The sequence below is a fragment of the Bombina bombina genome, chromosome 1, assembly GCF_027579735.1.
Source record: "Bombina bombina isolate aBomBom1 chromosome 1, aBomBom1.pri, whole genome shotgun sequence".
In the NCBI taxonomy this organism is placed as follows: Eukaryota; Metazoa; Chordata; class Amphibia; order Anura; family Bombinatoridae; genus Bombina; species Bombina bombina.
Window position 1 is genome coordinate 1,268,496,382 of NC_069499.1, and position 27,099 is coordinate 1,268,523,480.

At 35.5% G+C, this 27,099-nt stretch overlaps 1 protein-coding gene across 1 annotated transcript in view; it reads left to right on the forward strand.

Moving 5' to 3' along the window:
• Positions 1-1,134: 1,134 nt before the first annotated feature.
• The window catches only part of JPH3 (junctophilin 3), a 377,966-nt gene continuing 352,001 nt past the window's right edge, over positions 1,135-27,099 (forward strand). Inside the window, exon 1 of the mRNA XM_053701187.1 lies at positions 1,135-1,529. Within this exon, the coding sequence (XP_053557162.1) occupies positions 1,148-1,529 (382 nt within the window). The 5' untranslated portion in view covers positions 1,135-1,147. The remainder of the gene's footprint in view (positions 1,530-27,099) is intronic.

Genomic DNA, 27,099 nt, shown 5'->3' on the forward strand with positions numbered 1-27,099 from the left:
TAGGGTATAAATTAATACACTTGATTTAATGTTTCCTGTTTAATATTTCTGCCTATCTGCTCTCTCTTTCTGTAGAAGGTTATCATATATATCATCACTGCCCACTGGCATATATCATTGGCTGTATCTGTATACGTGCCCAGCCTGTTACATACTGTTTGTTATGGATTGATCCATGCTGGATGGGCATACCGTGCCCTGCCTCTCTATTAGATCCCGCCCAAGTGCTGACATTGAAATGCATTGCACTTAACGCTAACCCTATGGCCTGCCTGTCTGAGATTAGCCTTCTGTCTCCAAGGAGGTGCTGGAAAGCTATGCTTTGGGTGTCTCCATGTAACATTACGCAGTTCCTGTCTCTTTAAATACAAGCAGAGAAGAGCTGAAGCATTGAATATAGGAGCCTTATGATATGCTCTCCTAATAATAGTGAAACAATATTACAAGATTAGAAAAATAATTAGCAGGCACCTGAAAAAGAGGAGGAGATACGCTGAGAGCATATCAATCACAGAGCTCCATTTACAACAGAGGGAATCAGATCCTGGCAAACTGATGGAGCTTCTGTATGAGACAAGGAGACTCTGACTTAAAACAGACGCAGCCAATGCAGAGAGCTGGAGAAGGGGAGCTGGCAGCGCTGAGAAATTAGATCCAAGGCTCTGTATCGTGGGAGAGGGAGGGAGAGTGGGAGAGATAGGAGGAGAGACAGGGATAGGCAGCTGCATTGCTGATCAACCCCTCTCTTCTCCAAGCATCCTATGCTCCCCTTCCCATCCCCCAATATGCTGGGGTGCGTGGGGTCCCACGCAGGAAGGATCGTGAAGGTGGAACCCCTTTGCTGAGGACAGAGAAGGGCTGCTGTTTTGCTTTTGCCCGCAACCTAATCGTAAGAGGTGGAGCTGCCCACTGCAGAAGCCACCAGCGAGGGGGCAATCCACGAGGGATCGTGGGGTCGCTTCGTAATAAAGAGTCACTCAGGATGCATTATTTGAGGTTGATTTTAACTTGATCGCTTTAGGATCCTGTGCCTTCCTCCTAATATCACTGACTCCATCACCCTCATTCTGCCATTGCCATCTTCTTCCTCCTTCACACCTGATTTTTTGTTGCATTTTAGTGTGGATTTGCAAACCGAGTTACATGCATGTCAAGTGGGGGAAGATTTAATTTTGATGACGGTGGGTCTTACTGCGGAGGCTGGCAGGATGGCAAGGCTCACGGCCACGGGATCTGTACTGGTCCCAAGGGGCAGGGCGAGTACTCGGGCTCCTGGAGTCACGGTTTCGAGGTACTGGGAGTCTACACCTGGCCAAGTGGCAATACCTATCAAGGCACCTGGGCACAGGGCAAGAGGCATGGAATCGGGGTGGAGACCAAGGGCAAATGGGTTTATAGAGGGGAGTGGACCCAGGGATTTAAAGGGCGCTATGGGATCCGGGAATGCACGGGCAACGGAGCCAAGTACGAGGGTACATGGAGCAACGGTCTGCAGGATGGGTACGGGACAGAGACCTACTCTGATGGAGGTAAGACGTTTATGCCTATGCTGGATCAAGTGTGTACTCATTTGGGAACATCTCATGAGTCATGGAATTAGTGCTGACATGGGGTTATAGGCCATATAGCAGGCAATGGGTCATAGAAAACTAAGATATTATGAGGTGGGCTGGCACTGTGTAATCAGTTACACTGATATCAGATATTGGGTAATGTTGTTAAACGATTGGCATATTTGGGATTGGCATACGTGGGAGGATGGGACATTGACCAGTTCGTATGCGTTACCCATCAAGTTATGGGACTTAAATAAATTCTGTGGACATCATCTGGTTTTTGCAGGGTATTTTACATCCTACTTTATTTTGCTTTTTGTCTGTTTTTGAAAGTAGTCTTATTTATTTAATGTGCAGATTGTCTAAGAGACTAACATAATTGTATAGTTGTGATTAGAAATATATGAGAAAAAAGATAAGGTTTTAGAAGGGTGGATGTGGGTGTACGTTACATTATATACTATAATAAAACCCTGTGTGCTTCTAGACCATACCACTTAAGGGTACAAAAAGTTGACACAGATTAATAGCAAAGGTGCATGAGATAAAGGGGATTGACCCAAACTTCTACTCTCTATTCATACTATTATTTTGATACCCCATCTCCATCCTTGCATGCTTCTCCTTGCTCACCTTATCCACTACCTTCAACATTTAGGACATCTGAAATGTTTGAGATTTGGGGGTGCTAAAGCAATACATTGGGGTGTTATGAACCAACCCACCAGCCCCCGAAACTGTTGCTAATCTAGTCTATCAGTCCAGAGGTTCAGTCATGGCAGCTGACCCTTACCATTATTTTATGTGACAAACTGTAACATGTTACTTTCTTGATCCACCCTCCTCTTCTGCTTTTCCAAATTAAAAATGGATGTTTAGAAAAAAGTATACTTTTTAAACCACATTTTAATTACAATGCCTGTCACATGTTTAGAAAGGAACAATTGTAACAGTCAATCATCTTCTTTATTTTCTTAGGGGGAAAAAATAATAATTTTGTAACAGAATAATTATCTTACCCTTGGTTATCATAGCTGCCAACATTGCAGTGCAGGCACTGGTCTCCAAACAATGCAATCATTAGACAAGGTATAATTTATGAAAACAGGGGAATTATAGTATCTACAGATTAGATCAGCGATATGCAAACTGGATTAGTAAACAAAACTCTAGCTAATATGACATCTGTTCAGGGATGTAGATTTTCTCTGGCTGAACACAGGCACCAAACCTTAGTTTTGCAGCTGTATAGAGGAAAATAATCAGTGATTCCAATTCTCAACTATACATAACAATTTGAAACATATACTCATTTTCACACTTTCACTTCTGTCCCTGAGTACATTGTGGTGCTAATAATCCTTCTCCACTGAACCTGTTGTTACACTAGAGAGACTGAATACCCAGGTAGATTTAATTAAATTACAAATAAGGCTTTATCTTAGAGTTTTACAAAAATGTCATTACAGTTTATTACACAGATCTTTGCATCCAGCCTTTTCAAAACTGTTTTCACTGCACTAAAGTTCAATTAATAAATAAGTTGTCAGTAATAGGATGTTATCTGCTGGGTGAGGCTTTGATGGATACTTGGTGAGGCTGATGTTTAAGCGTCATTCTTCCCTCATATCTATCTTTCTATACAAAAAAGGTAAATTGTTTATAGGAACACTTAGTACATTATTTTGTGTATATATAAATTGCTTATTTCATCTCATATGTGAAAATACACTCATTTTACTAAAGTCTGAATACACACACACACACACATATATATATATATATATATATATATATATATATATATATATATATATATATATATATAGTATATATATATATATATATATATATATATATATATATATATATATACCTATATAAATCTTTCTCCCGAAACATCAATACATGTATTTTTGACACTTTAAGACATCCTGTAAGTGCTTTCACTGTGTGTAAAATATATATATATATATATCTTAAAATGTCAAAAATAAATGTATTGACGTTTCGGGGGGATATATATGTGTGTGTATGCATTCAGACTTTAGTAAAATTAGTGTATTTTCACATATGAGATGAAATAAGCAGTTTATACACAAAATGATGTACTTAGTGTTCCTATAAACAATTTACTTTTAGGTTGTTAAAACTAAATGCATTAACATTTGAGGAAGCATAGATTTCAGAGGTGTAGATTTTATTAACCTTGAAAAATTGTAAAATAAATTCATTCTGCAAAATGCAAACTAAAATATGAAATACGGATCAAACAAGAGCCAATGGGGATTTTCGGATATAAATATGGGAATAAACTTCTCATAGATTAGAGGACTGGCATTTTTCTGCCTTCTGTGATAGTCAAACCCTTAGAAACATGTGATAGATTGCTGAGCTTATCAACCCTGTGTGGGGGCTGGGTCAGCAGGTTCGATATTTCATCCAGAAGCTGCTTTCCCTGGAGAGGATGTAGAAAACATTGAAGCCTCTATTAACTACTGCATTAGACCAGGAGCCTGCAACATCTTGCAATATAGGCCGCAAACTACAGCTCCATCTGCAGAGAAACACTGGGTGCAATTAAAGGAAAAGAGGGACATGCAGAAATGCAAGATAAAAGTCAGGAAGCAAGCAGATGCAGAACTGTGAGAGTCCAACTGCTTGTTTACAGCATAGAAAGATGAAACGTTTGAGAAAGGCTGAAAAATCAATTGCCAATGGCTGTTTGCTTCCAGAGTCCTTATTAGCAGACAGCACTCCCTCCTGCTTCTAAAATGTCAGCAGAAAAAAACAGCAGCAGGTCTCACTTGCTGAAATCCCTCAGAGACTCACCAATGTGCTGTTTTGCAGTGGCTTATCATTAGAGATTCAAAATCAGTGTATTATATTATCAGTCTTCACAAAACAACATATTTGGCTTTATTATTTGCAGTTCTTAAGCTATGTACTCCATTTCCTTGCTATACAGGGAGTGCAGAATTATTAGGCAAATGAGTATTTTGACCACATCATCCTCTTTATGCATGTTGTCTTACTCCAAGCTGTATAGGCTCGAAAGCCTACTACCAATTAAGCATATTAGGTGATGTGCATCTCTGTAATGAGAAGGGGTGTGGTCTAATGACATCAACACCCTATATCAGTTGTGCATAATTATTAGGCAACTTCCTTTCCTTTGGCAAAATGGGTCAAAAGAAGGACTTGACAGGCTCAGAAAAGTCAAAAATAGTGAGATATCTTGCAGAGGGATGCAGCACTCTTAAAATTGCAAAGCTTCTGAAGCGCGATCATCGAACAATCAAGCGTTTCATTCAAAATAGTCAACAGGGTCGCAAGAAGCGTGTGGAAAAACCAAGGCACAAAAAAAACTGCCCATGAACTGAGAAAAGTCAAGCGTGCAGCTGCCAAGATGCCACTTGCCACCAGTTTGGCCATATTTCAGAGCTGCAACATCACTGGAGTGCCCAAAGCACAAGGTGTGCAATACTCAGAGACATGGCAGAGAGGCAGAGAGCTCCAGTCCGACTCAGACGCCAGCAAGGTGGAGGTGGAGTACTGGTTTGGGCTGGTATCATCAAAGATGAGCTTGTGGGGCCTTTTCGGGTTGAGGATGGAGTCAAGCTCAACTCCCAGTCCTACTGCCAGTTTCTGGAAGACACCTTCTTCAAGCAGTGGTACAGGAAGAAGTCTGCATCCTTCAAGAAAAACATGATTTTCATGCAGGACAATGCTCCATCACACGCGTCCAAGTACTCCACAGCGTGGCTGGCAAGAAAGGGTATAAAAGAAGAAAATCTAATGACATGGCCTCCTTGTTCACCTGATCTGAACCCCATTGAGAACCTGTGGTCCATCATCAAATGTGAGATTTACAAGGAGGGAAAACAGTACACCTCTCTGAACAGTGTCTGGGAGGCTGTGGTTGCTGCTGCACGCAATGTTGATGGTGAACAGATCAAAACTCTGACAGAATCCATGGATGGCAGGCTTTTGAGTGTCCTTGCAAAGAAAGGTGGCCATATTGGTCACTGATTTGTTTTTGTTTTGTTTTTGAATGTCAGAAATGTATATTTGTGAATGTCGAGATGTTATATTGGTTTCACTGGTATAAATAAATAATTGAAATGGGTATATATTTGTTTTTTGTTAAGTTGCCTAATAATTATGCACAGTAATAGTCACCTGCACACACAGATATCCCCCTAAAATAGCTAAAACTAAAAACAAACTAAAAACTACTTCCAAAAATATTCAGCTTTGATATTAATGAGTTTTTTGGGTTCATTGAGAACATGGTTGTTGTTCAATAATAAAATTAATCCTCAAAAATACAACTTGCCTAATAATTCTGCACTCCCTGTATAACTATATATATTATATATATATATATATATATATATATACATATATATATACAGGTAGTCCTCAGTTTACGCTGGGGTTAGGTTCCAGAAGGAATGGTTGCAAATCGAAACCATTGTAAATTGAAACCCAGTTTATAATGTAAAGTCAATGGGAAGTGAGGGAGTTAGGTTCCAGGCCCCTCTCAAAATTGGCATAAGTAACTACTAATACATTATTTTTAAAGCTTTGAAATGAAGACTTTAAAAGCTAAACAGCATTATAACCTAATAAAATATTCACACAACACAGAATATAAAATTAAACTAAGTTAAATGAACAAAAACATTTGCTAAAACAGTATTATAAACAGTATCAAATAATCACAAAAAACAGAATATATAATTAAACTAAGTTAAATGAACAAAAACATTTGCTAAAACCGTATTATAACCTAATAAAATAATCACACAACACAGAAAATATAATCAAACTAAGTTTAATTAACAAAAACATTTGCTAACAGCACCTAATTAAATAATCACACAACAGACTACATCATCATCAAACTAAGTTTAATGAACAAAAACATTTTTTTACTTGCATTTTTCTGCAATCAGTTCTCTGCATTGTTAGCATGTTAGATAATATTGGGTCTGCACCTATTCTATGCATTTCAATCTGCAGTGATCAATAAGCAGTTAGGCACCCTCATCTCAAGCTGCTAGACAGAAAGATAATAGGGAAGTGCCTGCTAGAACTTGTTGCTCGATAAGTCTGGTCTGATCAGTGTACACAGATCAATTTCAGGCTGTAAAATTTACTTAACTTTGCTGAAACACAAAAGGTTGTTATTCTGAAACGACGCAAATTGAACCGGCATAAACCGAGGGCCACCTGTATTTCTTTTTGCGAACCTATAAAGTAGTTGATGTTGATAAAGATAACTTCTATTAAAGGAGCATGGAGAGAGTGGGTGATTCGAGCATGCATATAAAACATATTGATTTACAAATACAGGTTGTAAAGTGTTCATTGTGTCTAATTGCCTCCATACACTGAGCAAGAGCTAGTATTTTTTTGCACTGGGGTATTACCTTTTTATTAAAAAATTAATATTCATTTTGAATTTTAGATGCAATAAAGAAATACTGATAATTGATTTTTTGGTCATTTAAAGGGAAACAGTGGCCAAGATTTAAAAGTGAATGAGTGCAATTCAGTTTTGAATAGAAGAGTTTTTGCAATATACTTTTATTAGAAATGATTCTAGTAAAAGTAATTACTGTTTCAGCAACCTATGCACATATACTGCACATGCCCAGTGCACCCTCATTTAATACCTCATCAGATTGCTAGTGGTGGTGTTTATTTATGTCAGTGATGACTATTTGTGCCATACAAGCTACCGCCAACTCTCTGAAATGGTATGGTGCAGGTGCGTATTTTGGCCTAGGCAAACAAGGCACTTGCCTAGGGCAGCAGATTTGGGGAGGCAGCACTTTTTGAGTCTCACTTCACACACTCACTAAACCCACACATACAAACACACTGCACTACACACGCACACTGCCTTACACACACAGTCACATACTCACCATATACACATATAAACACATGCTCTTGAACGTGAAAATTTACTTTAGAAATGCCATGACAAAAATATGGCCAAAAAAGGCCTAAATCCTGGGTGGTGGGCAGAAGAATTTTGAGTGCCTAGGGCAGCACAAAACCTAAACACGCCACTGGTGAGGTGTTTGAATTCTGGTGCATATGCAGCATATTTATACATTTTATTGATAGCATTTTTGCTAATGCAAATTTAGTGCAAAAATCCTTCTATATAAGACTGAAATACACTCATGCACATTTCAGGTTTCATGATTTCCTTTTATGGTAACGGATCAAGGAATACAAATAAACATGTGAATCTTTACAAATTTAGCTTTGTTAACTGGCATTCATTATAATCAACTTTCTACCATTTACATGTTGTGTGCTATGAAAAAAATACATTAGAACTTCAATGCAAATTCATTGTATTTTTACATTTTTCTTTTTCTTAGTCACTGCAATTCATTAGAAGAACATCTATTTGAACATGTAAAATCACTCCAGTTAATAAACAATATAATAGGAAAATCGAATTAATCACAGTGAACAAAAATGATAAGAAATAGGCATATATCAGGTGTTTCAAGGGTGTGTGTATCTATATTTAATTTGTGTAAAAATATTTTATTTTTTTTAGTTTTCAGGAGGTCAAGGTGGTTAAATTGTAAAAAAATAAAATAAACAGTTTAAAAAACTTTTGGATTTTGTTTTGATAGAATAGAATAACACAGTTTAATTGTATCCCTGTAGAAAATAAGAGGAAGGGTTTATTGGGCCATAAGTACATTTAATAATCTTGTGATAAATTAATTATTGTGGGTTTTCATATAGATTTTAATAGCTTAAAGTCTGAAAACCCTGTGAAAAGCTATGCAATTCAGATATAAATTCTGACGTACTGGCATTAGTCCATCGTAAGAAAATAAAGCAATTCTGGGTTAATCTCTTTATATTTGTCTTTTATTATTCAATGCCCATTTTTTTTGAGAAGTGCTAGACAAAACTGTAAGATCACATAAAGGGACACTCAAGTCAAAATAAACTTCTATGATTCAGATATAGAGCATGCAATTTTAAGACACTTTCCAATTTACTCCCATCATCAATTTTTGCACAGTCTTTTTATAATCACACTTTCTGGGGAACAAGATCCTACTGAGCATGTGCACAAGCTCACAGGGTATACGTATACTAGTCTATGATTGGCTGATGTCTGTCACATGACACAGGGGGCCGGAAAATGGGAGAAAAAATAAATTTGTCAGAAAAAATCTACAGCTTATTTGAAATTCAGAGTAGGTGCTATTGCATTGTCTTTTTATTATGTACTTGTTAATTATGTAATTCTACTGCATTGAGTGGCCCTTAAATAATTTATTAGTGACAGATTATACATTCATCCATAGCATTTGCTTCCCTTCCTTTTGCATTTTGATATATTATTAGCTTCTAAAGCCACTATTTCATGGCCTAAATCAGGTCTTGAATAATACTAGGAATCAAAAATTTTTATTCAGTTTCCAAAGTTTTTTGGATTTTCCTATATGTTTAATATACACTTTACCCTGGCTCTAAAAATGATGTGTGGCAAGTTCCTCAAAAATGTTACCACAAAATGTATTATCTAATAAGTGATCTGATAAAGAATGGAAAACATATTGGAGAGTGGGAAGATTAGATTTCTCCCACAATGGGTTGCCACCTTTTCTGGGAAAAACAGTGTCCATGCTCATTAGCATACATTTGCATAAAGTAAACATAACAATAAACAGGTTGTATTAAAAATAGCAAACAACCTACTCCCCTCCCCCAAAACAAACACTTAGAAATTCTTATTATAGCCACTGCCCTCAGGGAGATGAGAGAGCTGACATATTGAGAACTTAAGTTGCATACTGCGTCCTCTTAGCATGGGCAAAACTGACTTCTTGTTTCACTTCCATTCACTTATCGCTAAGCCAGTTAAAGTTACTGTAGAAGATTTATGACATCAAGCTAGATATGACTTTCTGTAGTGACCACAGCCTCCTTGTGGGGCTGTGACAGGAAGTAATTGACACTGCACAAATGAAGTAAAAATGAAATAAATAAAAGTTAAACTCCTTTTAAAATCATGAATAATACATATTGCAATGATTTCTATTAAGTGCAAGCCACTGCTTAGTGTTTGTTTTTCATTAGAACAATTAAACAGACTTTTTATCTCCATTTAAATATTCCTACCCCCTGGCTCTCACTGGAAACACAATATCCTAACAGTCCTCTCATAAAATATATAACACCAAACCCTGTTAAAGGGATATGAAACCCATTTTTTTTCTTTCATGATTCAGATAGAGTATGCAATGTTAAGCAACTTACTAATTAACTCCTATTATCAATTTTTCTTCGTTCTCTTGCTGTCTTTATTTGAAAAAGAAGGTATCTAAGCTAAGGAGCCAGACAATTTTTGGTTCAGACCCTGGACAGCACTTATTTATTGGTGGGTGCATTTAGCCACCAATTAGCAAGCACAATCCAGGTTGTGAACCAAAAATGGGCCAGCTTCTAAACTTACATTCTTGCTTTTCAAATAAAGATAGCAAGAGAATGAAGAAACATTGATAATAGGAGTAAAATAGAAAGTTGCTTAAAATTGCATGCTCTATCTAATTCACGAAAGAAAAAAATTGGGCTCATTATCCCTTTATAACCTTACAGCACACATAGTCATGAGCATCATTCCTATTTTATACATAGGTGCTTACTAGGGATGCCAATCCTACCTTATTTCCAGAGATCTCCCTTATTTCCCCACATTTTTTTACAGTCTCCCAGGCTCCTTTTTTATTTGCTCTTAGAACATTTTTCTTTCTTATTTTATACATGTTAAATCTTCATGTCAAACATTGTACTCTTGTACTCTTATTTAGTTAATAATTTTGATGTATCTGACCATGTGATGTCTTTACCCTCCTTCCCCATTGCTGTAATTGAGATATATGAGATATACAATTCACAGATTTGCAGAAATGTATTGAATGTATTAAGCTAGACTGTGTGAATAATGATGATTTGTTTGAAGAATTTTGTACTAAATTGTATCAAATTGTAAAATAAGGTTTGTTCTTCAGTAACTACTGTATAATTTGTAAATTACCTAAGTTAAATTTGTTGTTTCCTTAGTAACTTAATATTTTTTTAAAGTTGGCAACCGTAGTGCTTACCGGTACTTCATTTAATTGTGGATAAATCCTATTAGCCATGGAGACAACGCTCCATATTTTGTATATTGTGGCATTGGAGTCTAATTTTTTTTAATCTGGCAACTACAAATAGCGTACAGTTTACATAATAGATTGGTTAATACAATTTTAACAATTTTGTGCTTATTATGAGGAAATTTACATTAGCTGTTTAGGGTGGAATGCACTGGGTGTGGTCAATACTACCATAATCCTTTCCTGTAGTGTCCCTGGATTTATTTTTTTCAGATATGAAGGCTATAGTTATATAGCTTATTTTTTTTACATCTAGAACATAGTTTCAGGCTTTAGTCACTTTACCACCATTTCAAAATGTTTTTAAAAGCAGAGGTTACATATTTATATGACAATTTTAGCCATAAATTAAATATAAATATACATAAAACAATCCAAATATTAGAAAACAGAACAAAAATTTAAGAGTTCAGCAGGGCCGGATTGGCCTACCAGGATACCAGGAGATTTCCCGGTGGGCTGCAGCAGCTGGGGCTGGAAAGCTACAATTTAAAGGGGAGATTAATGGCTGCAATTGGGTTGTAGGGTGCTTATATAACAGCAATTTGACATTCTTATTTAATGCAAAGTAATACAATTTAATTCTTAAAAAAATATTGGGTAAAGGAGTATCCCTGTAATCTTCTTTAAGAAAAATGGGGCCTGTGAATTCTACCGACTCGGAAAATAGGGCTGGTCTTCATATTTTTCCAGGGCTGCTTTTTATTCCCAGTCCGACCCTGGAGTTCAGGCTCCAAAGACTAAAGTTTGTATTTACTCACCAAAAGTTTCAGAGCTCAGGGTAGGCTTATGCCAGTATTGGGTTACAGAATAATTTCACATATTTCTACAGTACCTGTGTTAAACTGGTAGACTGAATGAACAGCTGCACTCATTTTCTTATACACTAATTAATAAGATGCTATCGTTAGTCTAGTCAGCATTTTATGCCCTAGGATGCAGTGTCCTAGAATTATTTTGCATTGCTCCAGAGTGTGTTCAATTGTTAGTTTGCAGCATTAGTGCTCTTTAACTAATTAGGGCCCGTTATGCACATATGTAGAAATAGAATGAAAAAGTAAAACTAGCAAATAACACCATCTGCGGATACCTATTTTCATTATTAAAGGGACACTGTACCCAAATTTTTTCTTTTGTAATTCAGAAAGAGCATGCAATTTTAAGCAACTTTCTAATTTACTCCTATTTTCAATTTTTCTTCGTTCTCTTGCTATCATTATTTAAAAAAGTAGGCATCTAAGCTTTTTTTTGGTTTCAGTACCCTGGGCAGTACTTTTTTATTGGTGGATGAATTTATCCACCAATCACCAAGGACAACCCAGGTTGTTCACCAAAAATGGGCCGGCATCTAAACTTACATTCTTGCATTTCAAATAAAGATACCAAGAGAATGAAGAAAATTTGATAATAGGAGTAAATTAGAAAGTTGCTTAAAATGTCATGCTCAATCTGAATCACAAAAGAAAAAATTTGGTTACAGTGTCCCTTTAATTGACAATCAGTCTGCTAAGATGCAGATTTTTCAGTGTTTTCCCATTATTTGGCAAAGTGCTAAGATATAACAATGGACTATAACATATCCCTGCATTTATCTATTGCTTATTTAAGAGTTGTTGTTTTTTGTAACCATTCATGTTAATCTTATTTGTATTATGCACATTGTAATATTTCAATAGACTGTGGTTAAAATGTGAGTCTTTATATTATCTTAGTAAATAATACAAAAACAAAATCAAAAGGAATTAATGAAATTATGCTTGGTCTAAAAACAGAAAAAAAATGTGTAAGTAAAGGCTTTGGGGCAGAAAATGCAGTGTTTCAAAACAAATTCCACTTAAAGGGACCTAAAAGCAGTAGCATTATTGCAGCTCCATTTCTGATCTCTCAGAGCTATTCTCAGAGATGTTATAATTGGTCTGCACACACAATGATCGCACTTACCTGCCACTCAAACATGGAGCTGATTTTGAAGCTAAGTACATATAAAAATAGCCATTTTTTTACAACATAGTAATACAAAATTGCCATATGCATTACACAGAGGCCAAATTGCCCTTTTTATGCTATGGCTTTCATTTCCCTTTATAAAAAAAATAAATAATGATATGATTTTCTTTTCTATCCAGCTGCTTCAAACAATTATTTGTGCTTCTTTTAAAAGGACATGAACTTAAAAAACAAACTGCTCTATATTTCTAGAACATGATATTTCATGACTGATAAGTCCTCTTCTGTGTTTAATCAAAGGCTTGTATATTTTAAAAAAAGAACCTAAAGGCAAGCACCAAGTATGTTTGCCACCTTTTTGAATAAAATAATGGAGACTAAGTAATCAACAGATTTCACATAGGAAATTGACAAATTATACAGTAGTAACGGAGAAAAAAAAACTTTATTTTATAATTTGATACAGTTTGGTACAAAAAAAATTCTTCATACAAATCATCTTCATTCACACAGTCTAGACATTCAACAACTTCATGAATTCTATTACTTATTTAAAGCACAGTGGGAGTAAAGACATTAAACTGTCAGATACATAAAAATATTAAATGAATAAGAGTACAAGAGTACAATATTAAATGCTTGAAATGAAGAGTTTACATGTTCTAAGAGCAGATAAATAAGGGAGTGTAAAAAGTTTAGGCAAATAAGGGAGATCCCTGTAAATAAGGAAGGGTTGGCACTCTAGCACCAAGCATGCATTTGATAGTGTCCTCATAAAAGGACATGGACCGAGGAGCCTCTGATTAATAAAAGTGGAGGCCTATTAGGCAAGCAATAAACTAACATACCATTATAATTTACATCCTTTTAATAAAGAATTATTTCCAGCCCAAAACCAACATCAGAAAAAGCAATAATGTAACAAACTATGCACATTTTTTTCTTCTAAAAGGCACATCAGAACTCACAGCCATAGTTTATACTGAGCAGCGTTTATTCTAAATCATTTTTTAAAGCTTATTATACCTCCTTATTGTATAGTTAGCTGAAAATGACCAGCTCAGTCTGCCTGACACAACCAATTACTTATATTGTAAGTAAATCCATTCAATAGTTCTCTTATATTATTAGAATAATGATGATTAATTATGAATATTAATTGGTAGCTTTTGCAATTGGTGCTATAAAAATAATTATCAATCAAATTTGACTGGGAGATAGAGACAGGCAGCCTTTAAATGGAAATTAAACCTTATTTTTTTTCTTTCAGAGAGAGCATGCAAATTTAAACAACTTTCCAATTTACTGCTATCTAATTTGCGTCATTCTCTTGATATAATTAGTTGGAAAGCATATCTAAATATACTCAGTAGCTGCTGATTGTGGGTGCACATAGATGCCTTGTGTGATTGTCTCACCCATGTGCATTTCTATCTCTTTAACAAAGGATATCAAAAGAATGAAATAAACTAGATAATAGAAGTAAATTGTAATGTTGTTTAAAATTGTATTCTCTATCTGAACCATGAAAGAATATTTTTGGGTTTTACATCCCTTTTATAATATACAAAATAAATAAATAGATAAATAAATAAAAACACAATTATATTAATATCACATTTGGTGTAAGCTATATAGAATTTTTTTTGTTATATGTATCATTGATTCATTTTACTTAAATGACCCTTGAAAATAAAACTATAAATATTATGTAGATACTTAGCTCCTTCCTTTGAAGGTACAGTTAACTCAAATATTTTCTCCCCTTTAATCTGTTCCCAATGATTCACTTTACCTGCTGGAGTGTATTAAATTGTTTACAAGTAGCTCCTTTACCCTTATATTGGCATTTGAAATAGTTGATTTAGCCTTTGGTATCCCCACCTATTCTGAAAGTTTGTGGCCGCAGGTCCAAGCTATAGATAAGCTTTGTAAACACAGCCAGCAGAAGAAATTACACTTCCAGTATACTGTCCCTTTAAATAGAGTGCTAACATTTCACAATGAGATATAAATAAGCATTTAAATTGATTTTATGTCCATAGTTTAAGTAAGAAAATCTTCAGGGGAGTCTGCATATACATGTTCTTGTTAACACATTTGATTGAGTCTAAAATACAATGCAATAATCTATCTGTAGTCATAATGTAATTGGTAAAAGCTGCAGAAATCAAAAGATATTACATATAATAGTCTGAGGGAGGGGTGCAAGTATTTTTTAAGCATATATATATATATACCTTTGAATCCTTCCCAGTCCAACACCTTGTCATATACAATTTTAAATTATTGCTAACACACTTTTATTTATACGATATATACATGTATATATGTATGAATTAAATATCATTTTTTATATTGAGTTAAGGACAAAAAAATGATTAATACTCGATTGATGGCCAGGACTTGCGTTTTGTAGAGCGCCCCATAGAAGTCTATTAGGTGGAGGATTTAGCACAGCTGCACTATCCAACCTCCATATGTTAGTGCCCTCCAGGCTATCACTTGAGCACTACCATTTTACTGTCAACTTGTAGTATAAGCACAAGAATAAGAGGTGTTAGTGCTTAACAGCAATAATATTTTTGCTCTCAACTTGTAATAGAAGCCTCTATTTTAAAATATTTGTTACAGACACTGGTGTCATGTAGTGCCCATGCACTCATGTAAATAAGGCTCTGAATCATGAAAATGTCATGTCCCATTAACTATAAAACACAATACACCCATAAATAATAATGTATGTAATGGTGGTTCTTTGTGGGTGCTAGGGAGCGCTATGCACCCCAATGATTATTGTAGCACTTAACCCCACCAATACCATTCTACACCCTTTATTATTTGCTAATGTAGAAATATTTATTGCATTTTTATCCTAAAAAAGTCTATGTGCAATGAATGCTGAAACTGTAAGTCATATGTCTTCAACAGTGATCTCAAGTACACCTCAAAGGGAGTCAAAGCAATATTGTAGTTTTGTGTAGTTTTCTTATTGCCCTATGTATATTTTCTGCCCTTTTATACACAGTATATATATATTTTTAACAAATATACAGTTTTCAGTATAGACTAGAAATCATTGCAAACTGAGAAATTTTGAAGCTAATCTGCTGTTTTGTTATTTCCCCACTTACATATTTAGAAAAAAAATGACTTTTTTTTCCCCCAAGAACAACTTACTGTGGCTTAATAGTTGCAAACAATGATTTTTTTTTTTTTTAATTTGGCATTTGGTTGCAGGTATTATGCAGTATGTAATGTGCACTGTTACATTTATCACATACACAGTACAGTCTTATATTATACTGCTGTCTTATTCTTGTATGCGCAGGGCTATGTTATTATTTTATTCTTTTTGGAAGAGTAATGGTGTGATATTGAGGCTTGATTACTTTGATTCATTAATACATGTATAATAGTTTATTGTTCGTAGTATTGTTTTCATTTATGATCATTTGCAATGTTGATTTATATATTTATTTATTTAGGTATTTATTTATTCAGACATGTAATAAATAAGGTTTTAGGCTACATTTTTAAATATCTGTTGTGAAAGAGGTCTTAGGTAAAAAGGTAAAGTTTTTTTTTAACATTAAAAAAAAAGAAAGAAAGAATTTACAGCTTTAATAGATAAACCTCAGTAAATACATATATATATCACACACTATCGATTGAGCTCCAGCCCGTAATAAGTTAGTGTAATGCAACCATGTGCTAATGAATAAGAACATGTCATTTTTTAGAATTTCCCTTTAATAACATCATTAGATTAATGTACAGTTCATGTAAGCAAACATGTTTATAATGATCTGTTTGCATGTCCATGTTACAATCCTCATCACTGATGTATTATATGCTTATCTTAGGGTCAAGCTCAGCATCATTGTAAATTGTATTTAAGAATATCCGTGACTATTATACAAAATCTAATTTTTTCATTATACTTCAAAAAGATTCATGTAGTACAGCCAACACCATTCCCTCAGAATAGTATGTATTTCAGATTGTCTCTAAATGAAATTATTTCTTGATCTGATGTAATGATTAACACAAACACAAAAACCCATTTCCTTCTCAGATAAATGTTTAAGTTTATTGACCTTGCTATGTCTGTAATATCTAATATACTGACAGTAGTTTTATACATTTTACTATAGGCAAATGTATTTTCTGGATAGTTTCAAAATATGTGTTATATGTTTTTAGATACTAAATTACATTCCTTTATATAAGTGCCTATACTGTAGAATACATACAGCAGTATTCAAAATCATCACACAAAAAAGATATGTGTCTTTATTGTGAAATATAAAACGGCAAAATGTCTCACACATTTTTAATATTTCTGAAACTTGGTAGTGCTTTTTATCACCCTTCCTGAGAAAACCCCCAAATTCTTAGTGTTAAAAAAAACAAAAATTTCTTCTGAGATATAGGAAGTAACTTGTTGCAAAAATGGCATACAGTCAGCTTTTTAGGGCATTCTTGGATTGGCCCTACTTCTCTAAGAGCTATACATCTCCACATGGTGTCTTTGGAAAGCTAATTTTGTATGGTAGATTTAGATTCTATAAATTCCAGAATCTTTGTAACTCTATGGTTGTGTAAATCTGACTAAACCAATCTCACAACCAGATTACGAGTTTTGCGTTATGAGTGGCTCGGTACTAACTTGCAGGTTATTTCTACCGCTCACCTTTATTAGCGCTACTATTACAGGTTTTCCAAAAACCTGCGATTGCGGGCAATATGGCAGCATTGAGCTCCATACCGCACACATACCGCTTTGAGCTGGTTTTACGTGCACAATTTCTCCATAGACATCAATGGGGAGAGCCGGCTAAAAAAAAGCATAACACCTGCAATAATGGAGTGTAAAGCTCCGTAACGCAGCCCTATTGATTCCTATGGGGAAAGAAAATTTATGTTTAAAAATTAACACCTTAACATAAACCCCGAGTCTAAACACCCATAATCTGCCACCTCCGACATCGCCAACACCTACATTACACTTATTAACCCCTAATCTGTCGCCCCTGACATCGCTTACACCTACATTAAATTTATTAACCCCTAATCTACCACCCCCGACATCGCCGCCACCTACATTACACTTATTAACGCCTAATCTGCCGCCCCTGACATCGCCGCCACCTACCTACACTTATTAACCCCTAATCTTCCGCCCTCAACGTCGCTGCCGCTACTATACTAAAGTTATTAACCCCTAAACCTCTGGCCTCCCACATCACTAACACTAAATAAATATATTAACCCCTAAACCTAAGTCTAACCCTAACCTTAACACCCCTAACTTTAATATAAATAAAATAAATCTAAATACAAATTACTATTATTACCTAAATAATACCTATTTAAGACTAAATTCTTACCTGTAAAATAAACCCTAAGCTAGTTACAATATAACTAATAGTTATTAACTATTTACTAGCTACCTAGTTAAAATAAATACAGATTGACCTGTAAAATAAAACCTAACCCGTCTTACACTAAAACCTACCATTACACAAAAATTAAATAAATTAAATTAACAAAATACATCTATCTAAACTACAAAAAATAATAAACACTAAATTACACAAAATAAAAAAGAAATTATCAAATATTTGTAAAATAAAAATACAAACAACCCCCCAACAGAAAAACCCACCACCCACACAACCAACCCCCCCAAAAAAAACTACCTAAAAAACCTAGTCTCCCCATTGCCCTGAAAAGTGCATTTGGATGGGCATTGCCCTTAAAAGGGCATTTAGCTCTATTACATTGCCCAAAGTCCCTAATCTAAAATTAAAACCCACCCAATAAATCCTTAAAAAAACCTAACACTAACCCCCTGAAGATCCACTTACAGTTTTTGAAGACCGGACATCCATCCTCATACAGCCGGGAGTAGTCTTCATCCAATCGGCAAGAAGTCCTCAACGAATCCGGGAGAAGTCTTCATCCAAGCGGCAAGAAGTCGTCCTCCAGGCGGGCAGAAGTCTTCACCCAGACGGCATCTTCTATCTTCATCCTTCCGACGCGGAGCGGCTCCATCTTCAAGACATCCGGCGCGGAGCATCCTCTTCATACGGTCCCAGCCGTACACTGAAGGTTCCCTTTATGGGACGTCATCCAAGATGGTGTCCCTTGAATTCCGATTGGCTGATAGAATTCTATCAGCCAATCGGAATTAAAGGGTAAAAAATCCTATCAGCCAATAGGATTGAGCTTGCATTCTATTGGCTGTTTCAATCAGCCAATCAGCTAAATACCCTTTTAAGGGCAATGCCCATCCAAATGCCCTTTTCAGGGCAATGGGGAGCTTAGGTTTTTTAGGTAGTTTTTTTGGGGGGGGTTGTTTGTGTGGGTGGTGGGTTTTACTATTGGAGGGTTGTTTGTATTTTTTTTTTACAGGTAAAAGAGCTGATTTCTTTGGGGCAATGCCCCGCAAAAATCCTTTTTAAGGGCCATTGGCAGTTTAGTGTAGGCTAGGTTTTTTTTATTTGTGGGGGGCTTTTTTATTTTGATAGGGCTATTAGATTAGGTGTAATTAGTTTAAATATTTGATCATTTCTTTTTTATTTTGTGTAATTAACTGTTTATTATTTTTTGTAATTTATATAAATGTATTTTGTTAATTTATTTAATTTTAGTGTAATGTTAGGTTTAAGTGTAAGACAGATTAGGTTTTATTTTACAGGTCAATTTGTATTTATTTTGACTAGGTAGCTAGTAAATAGTTAATAACTATTTACTAACTAGTCGTCTACCTAGTTAAAATAAATACAAACTTACCTGTGAAAGAAAAATAAAACATAAGCTAGCTACAATATAACTATTAGTTATATTGTAGCTAGCTTAGATTTTATTTTACATGTTTTTATTTATTTACTTTTAAATAGGAATAATTTAGGTAATAATTGTAAGGTTTATTTAGATTTATTTTAATTATATTTAAGTTAGTGGGTGTTAGGGTTAGGGTTAGACTTAGGGTTAGGTTTATGGGTTAATAACTTTAGTATAGTGGCGTGGACATTGGGGGCAGCAGATTAGGGGTTAATAATTGTAGTTAGGTGGCGGCGATTTTGGGGGCAGCAGATTAGGGGTTAATAGCAGTAATGTAGGTTGCGGCGATGTTAGGGACAGCAGATTAGGGCTTAATAAGTGTATGTAGGTGGCGACGACATTGGGGGCAGCAGATTAGGGGTTAATAATATTTAACTAGTGTTTATGATGCAGGAGTGCGGCGGTTTAGGGGTTAATATGTTTATTATAGTGGCGGCGATGTCCAGAGAGGCAGATTAGGGGTTAATAATTTAATTTTAGTGTTTGCGATGCGGGAGGGCCTCGGTTTAGGGGTTAATAGGTAGTTTATGTGTGTTAGTGTACTTTGTAGAACTTTAGTTATGAGTTTTATGGTACAGCTTTGTAGCATAAAACTCATAACTACTGACTTTCATCGGTAAGGATCTTGTAGTTATGGGCTGTACTGCTCACTTTTTGGCTGGACAGGCAAACTCGTAATACCGGCGCTGTGGAAGTCCCATTGAAAAAGGACTTTTTAAAAAGTGCAGTAGTTATGTTGCGTGACGGCCAAAAAAGTGTGCGGTATAGCTGTACCTACAAGACTCGTGATAGCAGCGGTAGTGAAAAAGCAGCAAAAACTCGCAATCTAGCCGTCAGTTTTCTAAAAATTCAGTGAAAGACTGCTAGTCACAACAAGATTTGTTGAAAAAAAATCCTGAAAATAAAACAATTTTTTATGTGAAACCAATTTTAAAAATCCAAAAATAATGAACTAGGCAACTTTTATTTATTTGCATCACACACACACATACATACATATACAGTAGATATATTCAGCAATGGGATCTGCAATCTCACAGACCAATGAAACAGTAGCAAACAGGGTGCTGCTAAAGTAATATATAGTAAAGGATACAGACTGCATTCATTGGAATTTCGGACAGAAAGCTCAGCAAAGGCAGTCTATATCCTTTAAGATATATATATATATATATATATATATATATATATATATATATATATATATATATATATATATAAAATTAAATATGAAATTAAATATGCAACTGTTCCCAGATGTGTTTGGTCATGTATTTCATAAACAATATGCAAAAAGAAATGTTCTAGTGGAAAAGCTCCTAAAAGTTAACTCCTTAAAGTAATAGTAAATCTTAGCGTTTCTGAAACGCTTGGATTTACCAGTGCCACAAATAAAGGGGACTTTCAGTCATGAAGTATAAAATACTTCATGACGGAAAAATCCTTTATTTGTCTGCAGCGTTCGCCGTGCTGAGTGATTCAGGCCGCTTATGACAGAACGATATTTATCACTGAGGTGACTTTAGACAATAGCATGCTAGCTATCCCGCATAATGCCAACTGGCCGCACAACTAATGGCTAAAATCACCTCAGTGATAAATAGCTTTCTGCTGGGGGCGGGCTGAGGTGCTCTGCGCAGCGAACGCTACAGACAAATAAAGGAACTTTCAGCATGAAGTATTTTATACTCTATGGGGCCCATTTATCAAGCTTAGGATTGAGCTTGAGGGCTTGTGTTTCTGGCGAGCCTGTCTAAAGACCGCTGCTCCATAACCTGTCCACCTGCTCTGAGCAGGTAGACAGACATCGCCGCAATTCAACCCGATCAAGTATGATCGGGTTGATTAACACCCCCATGCAGGGGACGGCGTTGCACCAGCAGCTCACAAGAGCTGCTGGTGCAATGCTGAATACGGAGAGCGGAATGCTCTCCGCATTCAATGAGGTCTGTCGGACCTGATCCGCACTGTCGGATCAGATCCGACAGACCTTTGTTCAATAGGCCCCCTATGACTGAAAGGCCCCTTTATTTGTTGCACTGGTAAATCCAAGCATTTCAAAAACGCTAGGATTTACTATCATTTTAATAGTTGCTTTCTCACAATACAGCACAAAAGCTAAACTGCTTCATACACAAGTATAAGGAGGGCCAGGGCCACCACTAGAAATTTGACTTAACCATTGATCAGGGCTCCCCCTTTTAGCATGTGCAATTTTTGACCAAGTGACTTAAAAGTATATGCACTTTATTCTTAAGTGTAGTCAAACTTGGAAATGTTGTAAAGGTAGTAACACTACATACACTGAAACACTCACTCACACATAAGGATTCACATAAAGACACTCTAGCAGACACGCAAAGAAACACACAGAAACACATTCAGACACAGACACCCACACAGACACTCAGCACTTGTTTACATTGACCTGACAAGTAATAAGGTAGACTACAGTTTTGTCAAAAAAGGAGATTTACAAGACAAAATATGGAGTTCTGATTATCTTTTTGTCAAGGAAGATGCCAACTATATGATGACAACAGCATGCAGTGGCTGACATACAATGATTTAAAGGTTTAGTGGTGGATTGGTGACTTTCGGAAAGGTCTCAAAGTCTGTAGAAAGATGTGAATAATCAGTATTAAAGGGACACTGAACCCAAAAATTTTCTTTGTGATTCAGATAGAGCATGTAATTTTTTTATTTTTTTTTATTTTTATTTATAAACCAAAACAATTTACATAAATCAAATATCATACATTTACTATCTTGTACGAAAAACAAAGATACAGAATGAGATACAAGGCCATTGAAACACAATATATCAATATAGGCATACAAGATAAAAACAAAATTAGAATAATTTTTACATAGCCTGTAAATTTGAAGCTATATTGATTATACCTCATATTTCTTATATATTTATCCTTAGAAATATCTAGAACCAAAATATAGTTAATGCAGATCAGAAATAATACACTTATTGTTCATCTAGATCACCCAAAGAAATAGGAACATAAAATACAGAAACTATGAAGTCATAGAATATAGCAGTGACCTTGTATTAGTTGTGTCTAATCTAATTAGTCTCAATATTAAAAGATAAATTAATTACCATTCATGATATTGTTATATCTTATATGATTATCTATGGGAAATGTCTTGGGGTTTTGTTTATTTTTCCAATCCCACCCCATTTCTCCCCCCCCCCCACGTGTGTTAAAAAAAAAAAAAAAAAAAAAAAGAAATTATTTACTCTTGTGGAGAAATTCTTATCTACCAGTTCCCTAATAGGACTATTTCTGTGTTTTGAAAAGGAAAAATTATATGATTTATTTCTGTAGGAGAAAATATTTTTAAAAAGATTGCCCAGTTGTTGAAAAATCTTTTAACATCTTGTTCATTATCAATATTTGTGTCCCTTTGTTCTAAAATGCACTGTTTTTTTAAACAGTTTTTCACTTCAGAAAGAGAGGGGATTGACCGGGTCTTCCATTTTTTGCAAATTAGATATCTTGTGGCCAAAATGGTAGAAATTACAACCTTTTCATTGTTTTGTTTGCCGGGTTCTTCCCTTAGGCCAAATACAATCTGAGATAGTGTTAGAGAAAGAGGGGTTATTTTTAATACATTTTTTAACCAATATTCTATTTTAAGCCATAGGGACCTGACTTTTGGGCAGTGCCATATCATATGCAAAAAATTAGCTGCAAAATGTGAGCATTTGGGACATTTATTAAAGCTTAAGTTGGCGCATTTGTAGCCTTTCTCAAGGGTGAAATATGCCCTATGAAGGAATTTAACATGGGCTTCTCTCCATGTAGCCGAGAGTGTATTTTGGGTGATCTTTTTGAGTGAAAGTTGGAGGGTTTTTACTTCTATATTGCTTGAAGCGGTTAGTGTATTCCAGTTTGCAGTCAATTGCGTTAGGACCGATACACCTTTATTTGTGCCTAAGAAATAGTAACATGGTGTAATAGACATACGGCCATTTCTAGTTAATATTAACCAATCTTCAAGTTTGCCTATATTCCAGTTCCAGCCTTTTTCTTTAACTAGTTCAAGCGCAAAGTGCCTAAGTTGCAGATATGCATAGAAATCTTTATTTGGTAAGCCAAATTCTGTATTTAATTCTTGAAATGATTTAATACAATGTCTTTCTTTGTCTATTATTTGATAGACATTGGTCAAACCAGAATAATGCCATCTCTTAAAGACACCAGAAAGAATGCCTGCCTGAAATTTAGGATTCCCTAATATCGGCAAATATGGAGAGGCTTTACTATTTATTTCAAGAAGCTTTGTTATTTTTTGCCAAGCTTTAAGCGGGTTATAAATTGTTTTGAGTTTTTTAATTTCTATCGGGGTTTCTTTTAAGTCAAGATGAATCAATGCGGATAAACAATATGGATAGCAGACGTTGGATTCTAGTTCGTTATTTAGAATGTAGCTGTTACAAGAGATCCAGTCTGTGACTATACGTGCAAGAAAAGAAAGGTTATATAGCCATATGTCAGGGAGGGCCAGTCCCCCGGATTCTCTTGGTACTGAGAGTTTCCTCAAAGATATTTTTGCTCTTTTCCCTTGCCATAGAAATTCTATAAGTGCGGTGTTAATTGAACGAATATCTTTCCCTAGCAGTAATATAGATGTATTTTGAAGGATATAGAGTAATTTCGGAAGAAGGGCCATTTTGAATAAGGCTATTCGGCCAGATAATGATATTGGCAAGTTATGCCAGTTCTTAAGTTTTTCTTTAATTACTTTCAAGACTGGGGGAATATTGAGTTTGTAGAGATCCTCGGTATTGAGCGGGATATGAATTCCTAAATATTTAAAGGAGTCTGTAACCTGTCGTAGTGGTATATTTGTTACCGAGTTCTCAGTATTTCTGAGCCAAAATATTTCAGATTTTGTGTAATTAACTTTGTATCCCGAAAAGGAACCAAAGTGGTCCATTATACAGAAAAGTTTTGGGATATTTAATTTGGTGTTTGTCATATAGACGAGCAGATCGTCTGCATAGAGCCCAATTTTGATTTCATGCTTACGAATTCTAATCCCGTCGAGAGATTGTCTTATTTTAATTGCCAAGGGTTCAATGGCAATATTAAAAAGAAGCGGGGAGAGAGGGCAGCCCTGACGCGTCCCTCTACCTATGGGAATAGGTGGGGAGAGATTATTATTGATTATCAATCTTGTAGCAGACAAGGTGTAGAGATTCATTATAAAATCAGTAAATTTACCCTTGATACCAAAGTGTTTAAGTGAAGAATATATATGCTCATGAGTAATTGAATCAAATGCCTTCTCTGCATCAATAGAGACAATAGCAAGGTCCTGTATGCCCTCTCCCCCGCTACTCACATCTGACATCGCCTTATAATATTCTGTGACAACTAATACCTCCCTAATTTTTGCGGCAGAATTTCTGTTATTTAGAAACCCTGACTGATATAGATGGATAATTTCTGCAAGGGCCCCTTGTAATCTAGCCGCCAATACTGCTGTTAAAATTTTATAATCCACATTGAGGAGGGCTATGGGTCTGTACGATTCCTTGCAAACTGGGTCTTTATCACCTTTAAGTATTAGTGTTGTATAAGACTGTGAAAAGGAGAGGGGGGTAGGTTTACCCTCAGTAAAGAAGTTGTTAAAAAGAGTACGGATATGCGGGGTGACTTCGCTGAGCAGTATTTTATAAAATTCGCTGGGGAGGCCGTCAGGACTGGGTGCTTTATTTGATGACAACTTGGATATTACTTTCTCAATCTCTTCCGCCGTAATGGGGGCGTTGAGATTGTTGAGAGCTTCTGGAGCCAGTGTGGGATATTCAATTTCACTCCAAAACTCAGCGGATTTATTTGCCTCAGTGGTTTTAGGTGTATACAGTTCTTTAAAATATTCATAAAATATCGTCAGGATATCATCTGGTTTAGCAACATGTTCCCCTTTATGTAGCAATTTATCTATGTTTAATTGTTTTTTTTCGTTTTTGATTAATTTAGCCAATATTCTGCCTGACTTGTTGCCATACCTGTACATTCTAATTTGAATTTTCAATTCTTTTTGTGTTTCTTGAGATAATACAAAGGCATCTCTCTCATTTTTCGCTCGTAGATAATTTGCCCAGTTGACAGGGGTTCTATCAGAGAGATATTGATTATAAGAATTCAGCAAAAACTTATAAGATTCTTTTTCCCTAAGCCTAGTTTTTTTTTATAGCATAGCGCCATAAGCAATAATTTCCCCCCTCATTACAGCTTTCGCCGTTTCCCAGAATATTTCGGGACTATTAAGATGTTCTCTATTAAAATGTACATACTCTTTATATTTGTTTGATAGCCATTTTTTAAACTTTAGGTCTGATGTTAAATAGTAGGGAAAAAAAAAGCGTGAGGAAGAAGAGTGCGCATCTGCTAAATGTATTTCAAGAGAAATAGGTGCGTGATCTGATAATAATATCGGCATGATTGTCGCTTTGACCCTTGATACTGGAATACGCTCGTCAATCAGAAAAATGTCTATTCTAGACATGGTTTTATGAGCCTTCGAGAGGCAAGTGTAACTATGAGCAGTTGGATTTTGGTTTCTCCATATGTCGTGTATGGCTAAATTGTGCATGATTTTTTTATATAGCTTGGTTTCTAGATTGTCTCTTTTTTGCTTCAGATGTTTAGTGTCTTGTCTTAATCTGTCTATTGGGCATTGAGGTGCCATATTAAAATCGCCACCAATGATTAGAGAGCCTTCTGTGTAAGATAGGAGTTTCGACTGGAGAGCATTCCAGTATTCTGGATCAAATACATTTGGACCGTATGTGTTACAAAGTGTGTATAGCTTCTTGGCGATCTTTATTTTTAACAGGACATATCTCCCCCCCGGGTCGGCCACACAATGGACAACTTCTGACTTGGTTTTTTTACCTATTAGTATTGCTACCCCCCTCTTTCTCTTAACACCAGCCGCAAAATATACTTCTTTAACCCAGGAAGTTTTTAATTTTAAGGTTTCCTCTGCTGACAGATGTGTTTCTTGAATGAAACCAATATCAGTTTGAAGTTTACATAATTGTGTAAGGATCGTCTTGCGTTTAATAGGTGTAGAAATCCCCCCTACATTCCATGATACTATTTTACATTTTCCTATTTTTCCCATTTAAGAGAAAGATATAGTTAAAAAGAGAGGGGAGACCCGGCAACAATAACAACGGGGCTTCGGGGAGAAGACATATAACAAAAAAAAAAAAAAAAAAAGGATTTTTCTATTAAATTTACCACACACGTGAGGGGAGGAAATCCCTTGACCCTTGTCTATCCGTAGACAGGGGTCTTCCCTGCAAAAAGCCTGCATTTAAAAAAAAAAAGAAAAAATTATTTTTTTTATTTGTTGATTTTTAAAGTTTATTACATTCCTATGTTTTTATTGTTTGTTTAGGGAGTCGAGTGTTTTGTAAAAGTTTTCAGCCGAGCTGGTTTCTTCGAACCAGTGTGTTTCTTCCTGTGCTATAACCTTAAGTTTGTGGGGAT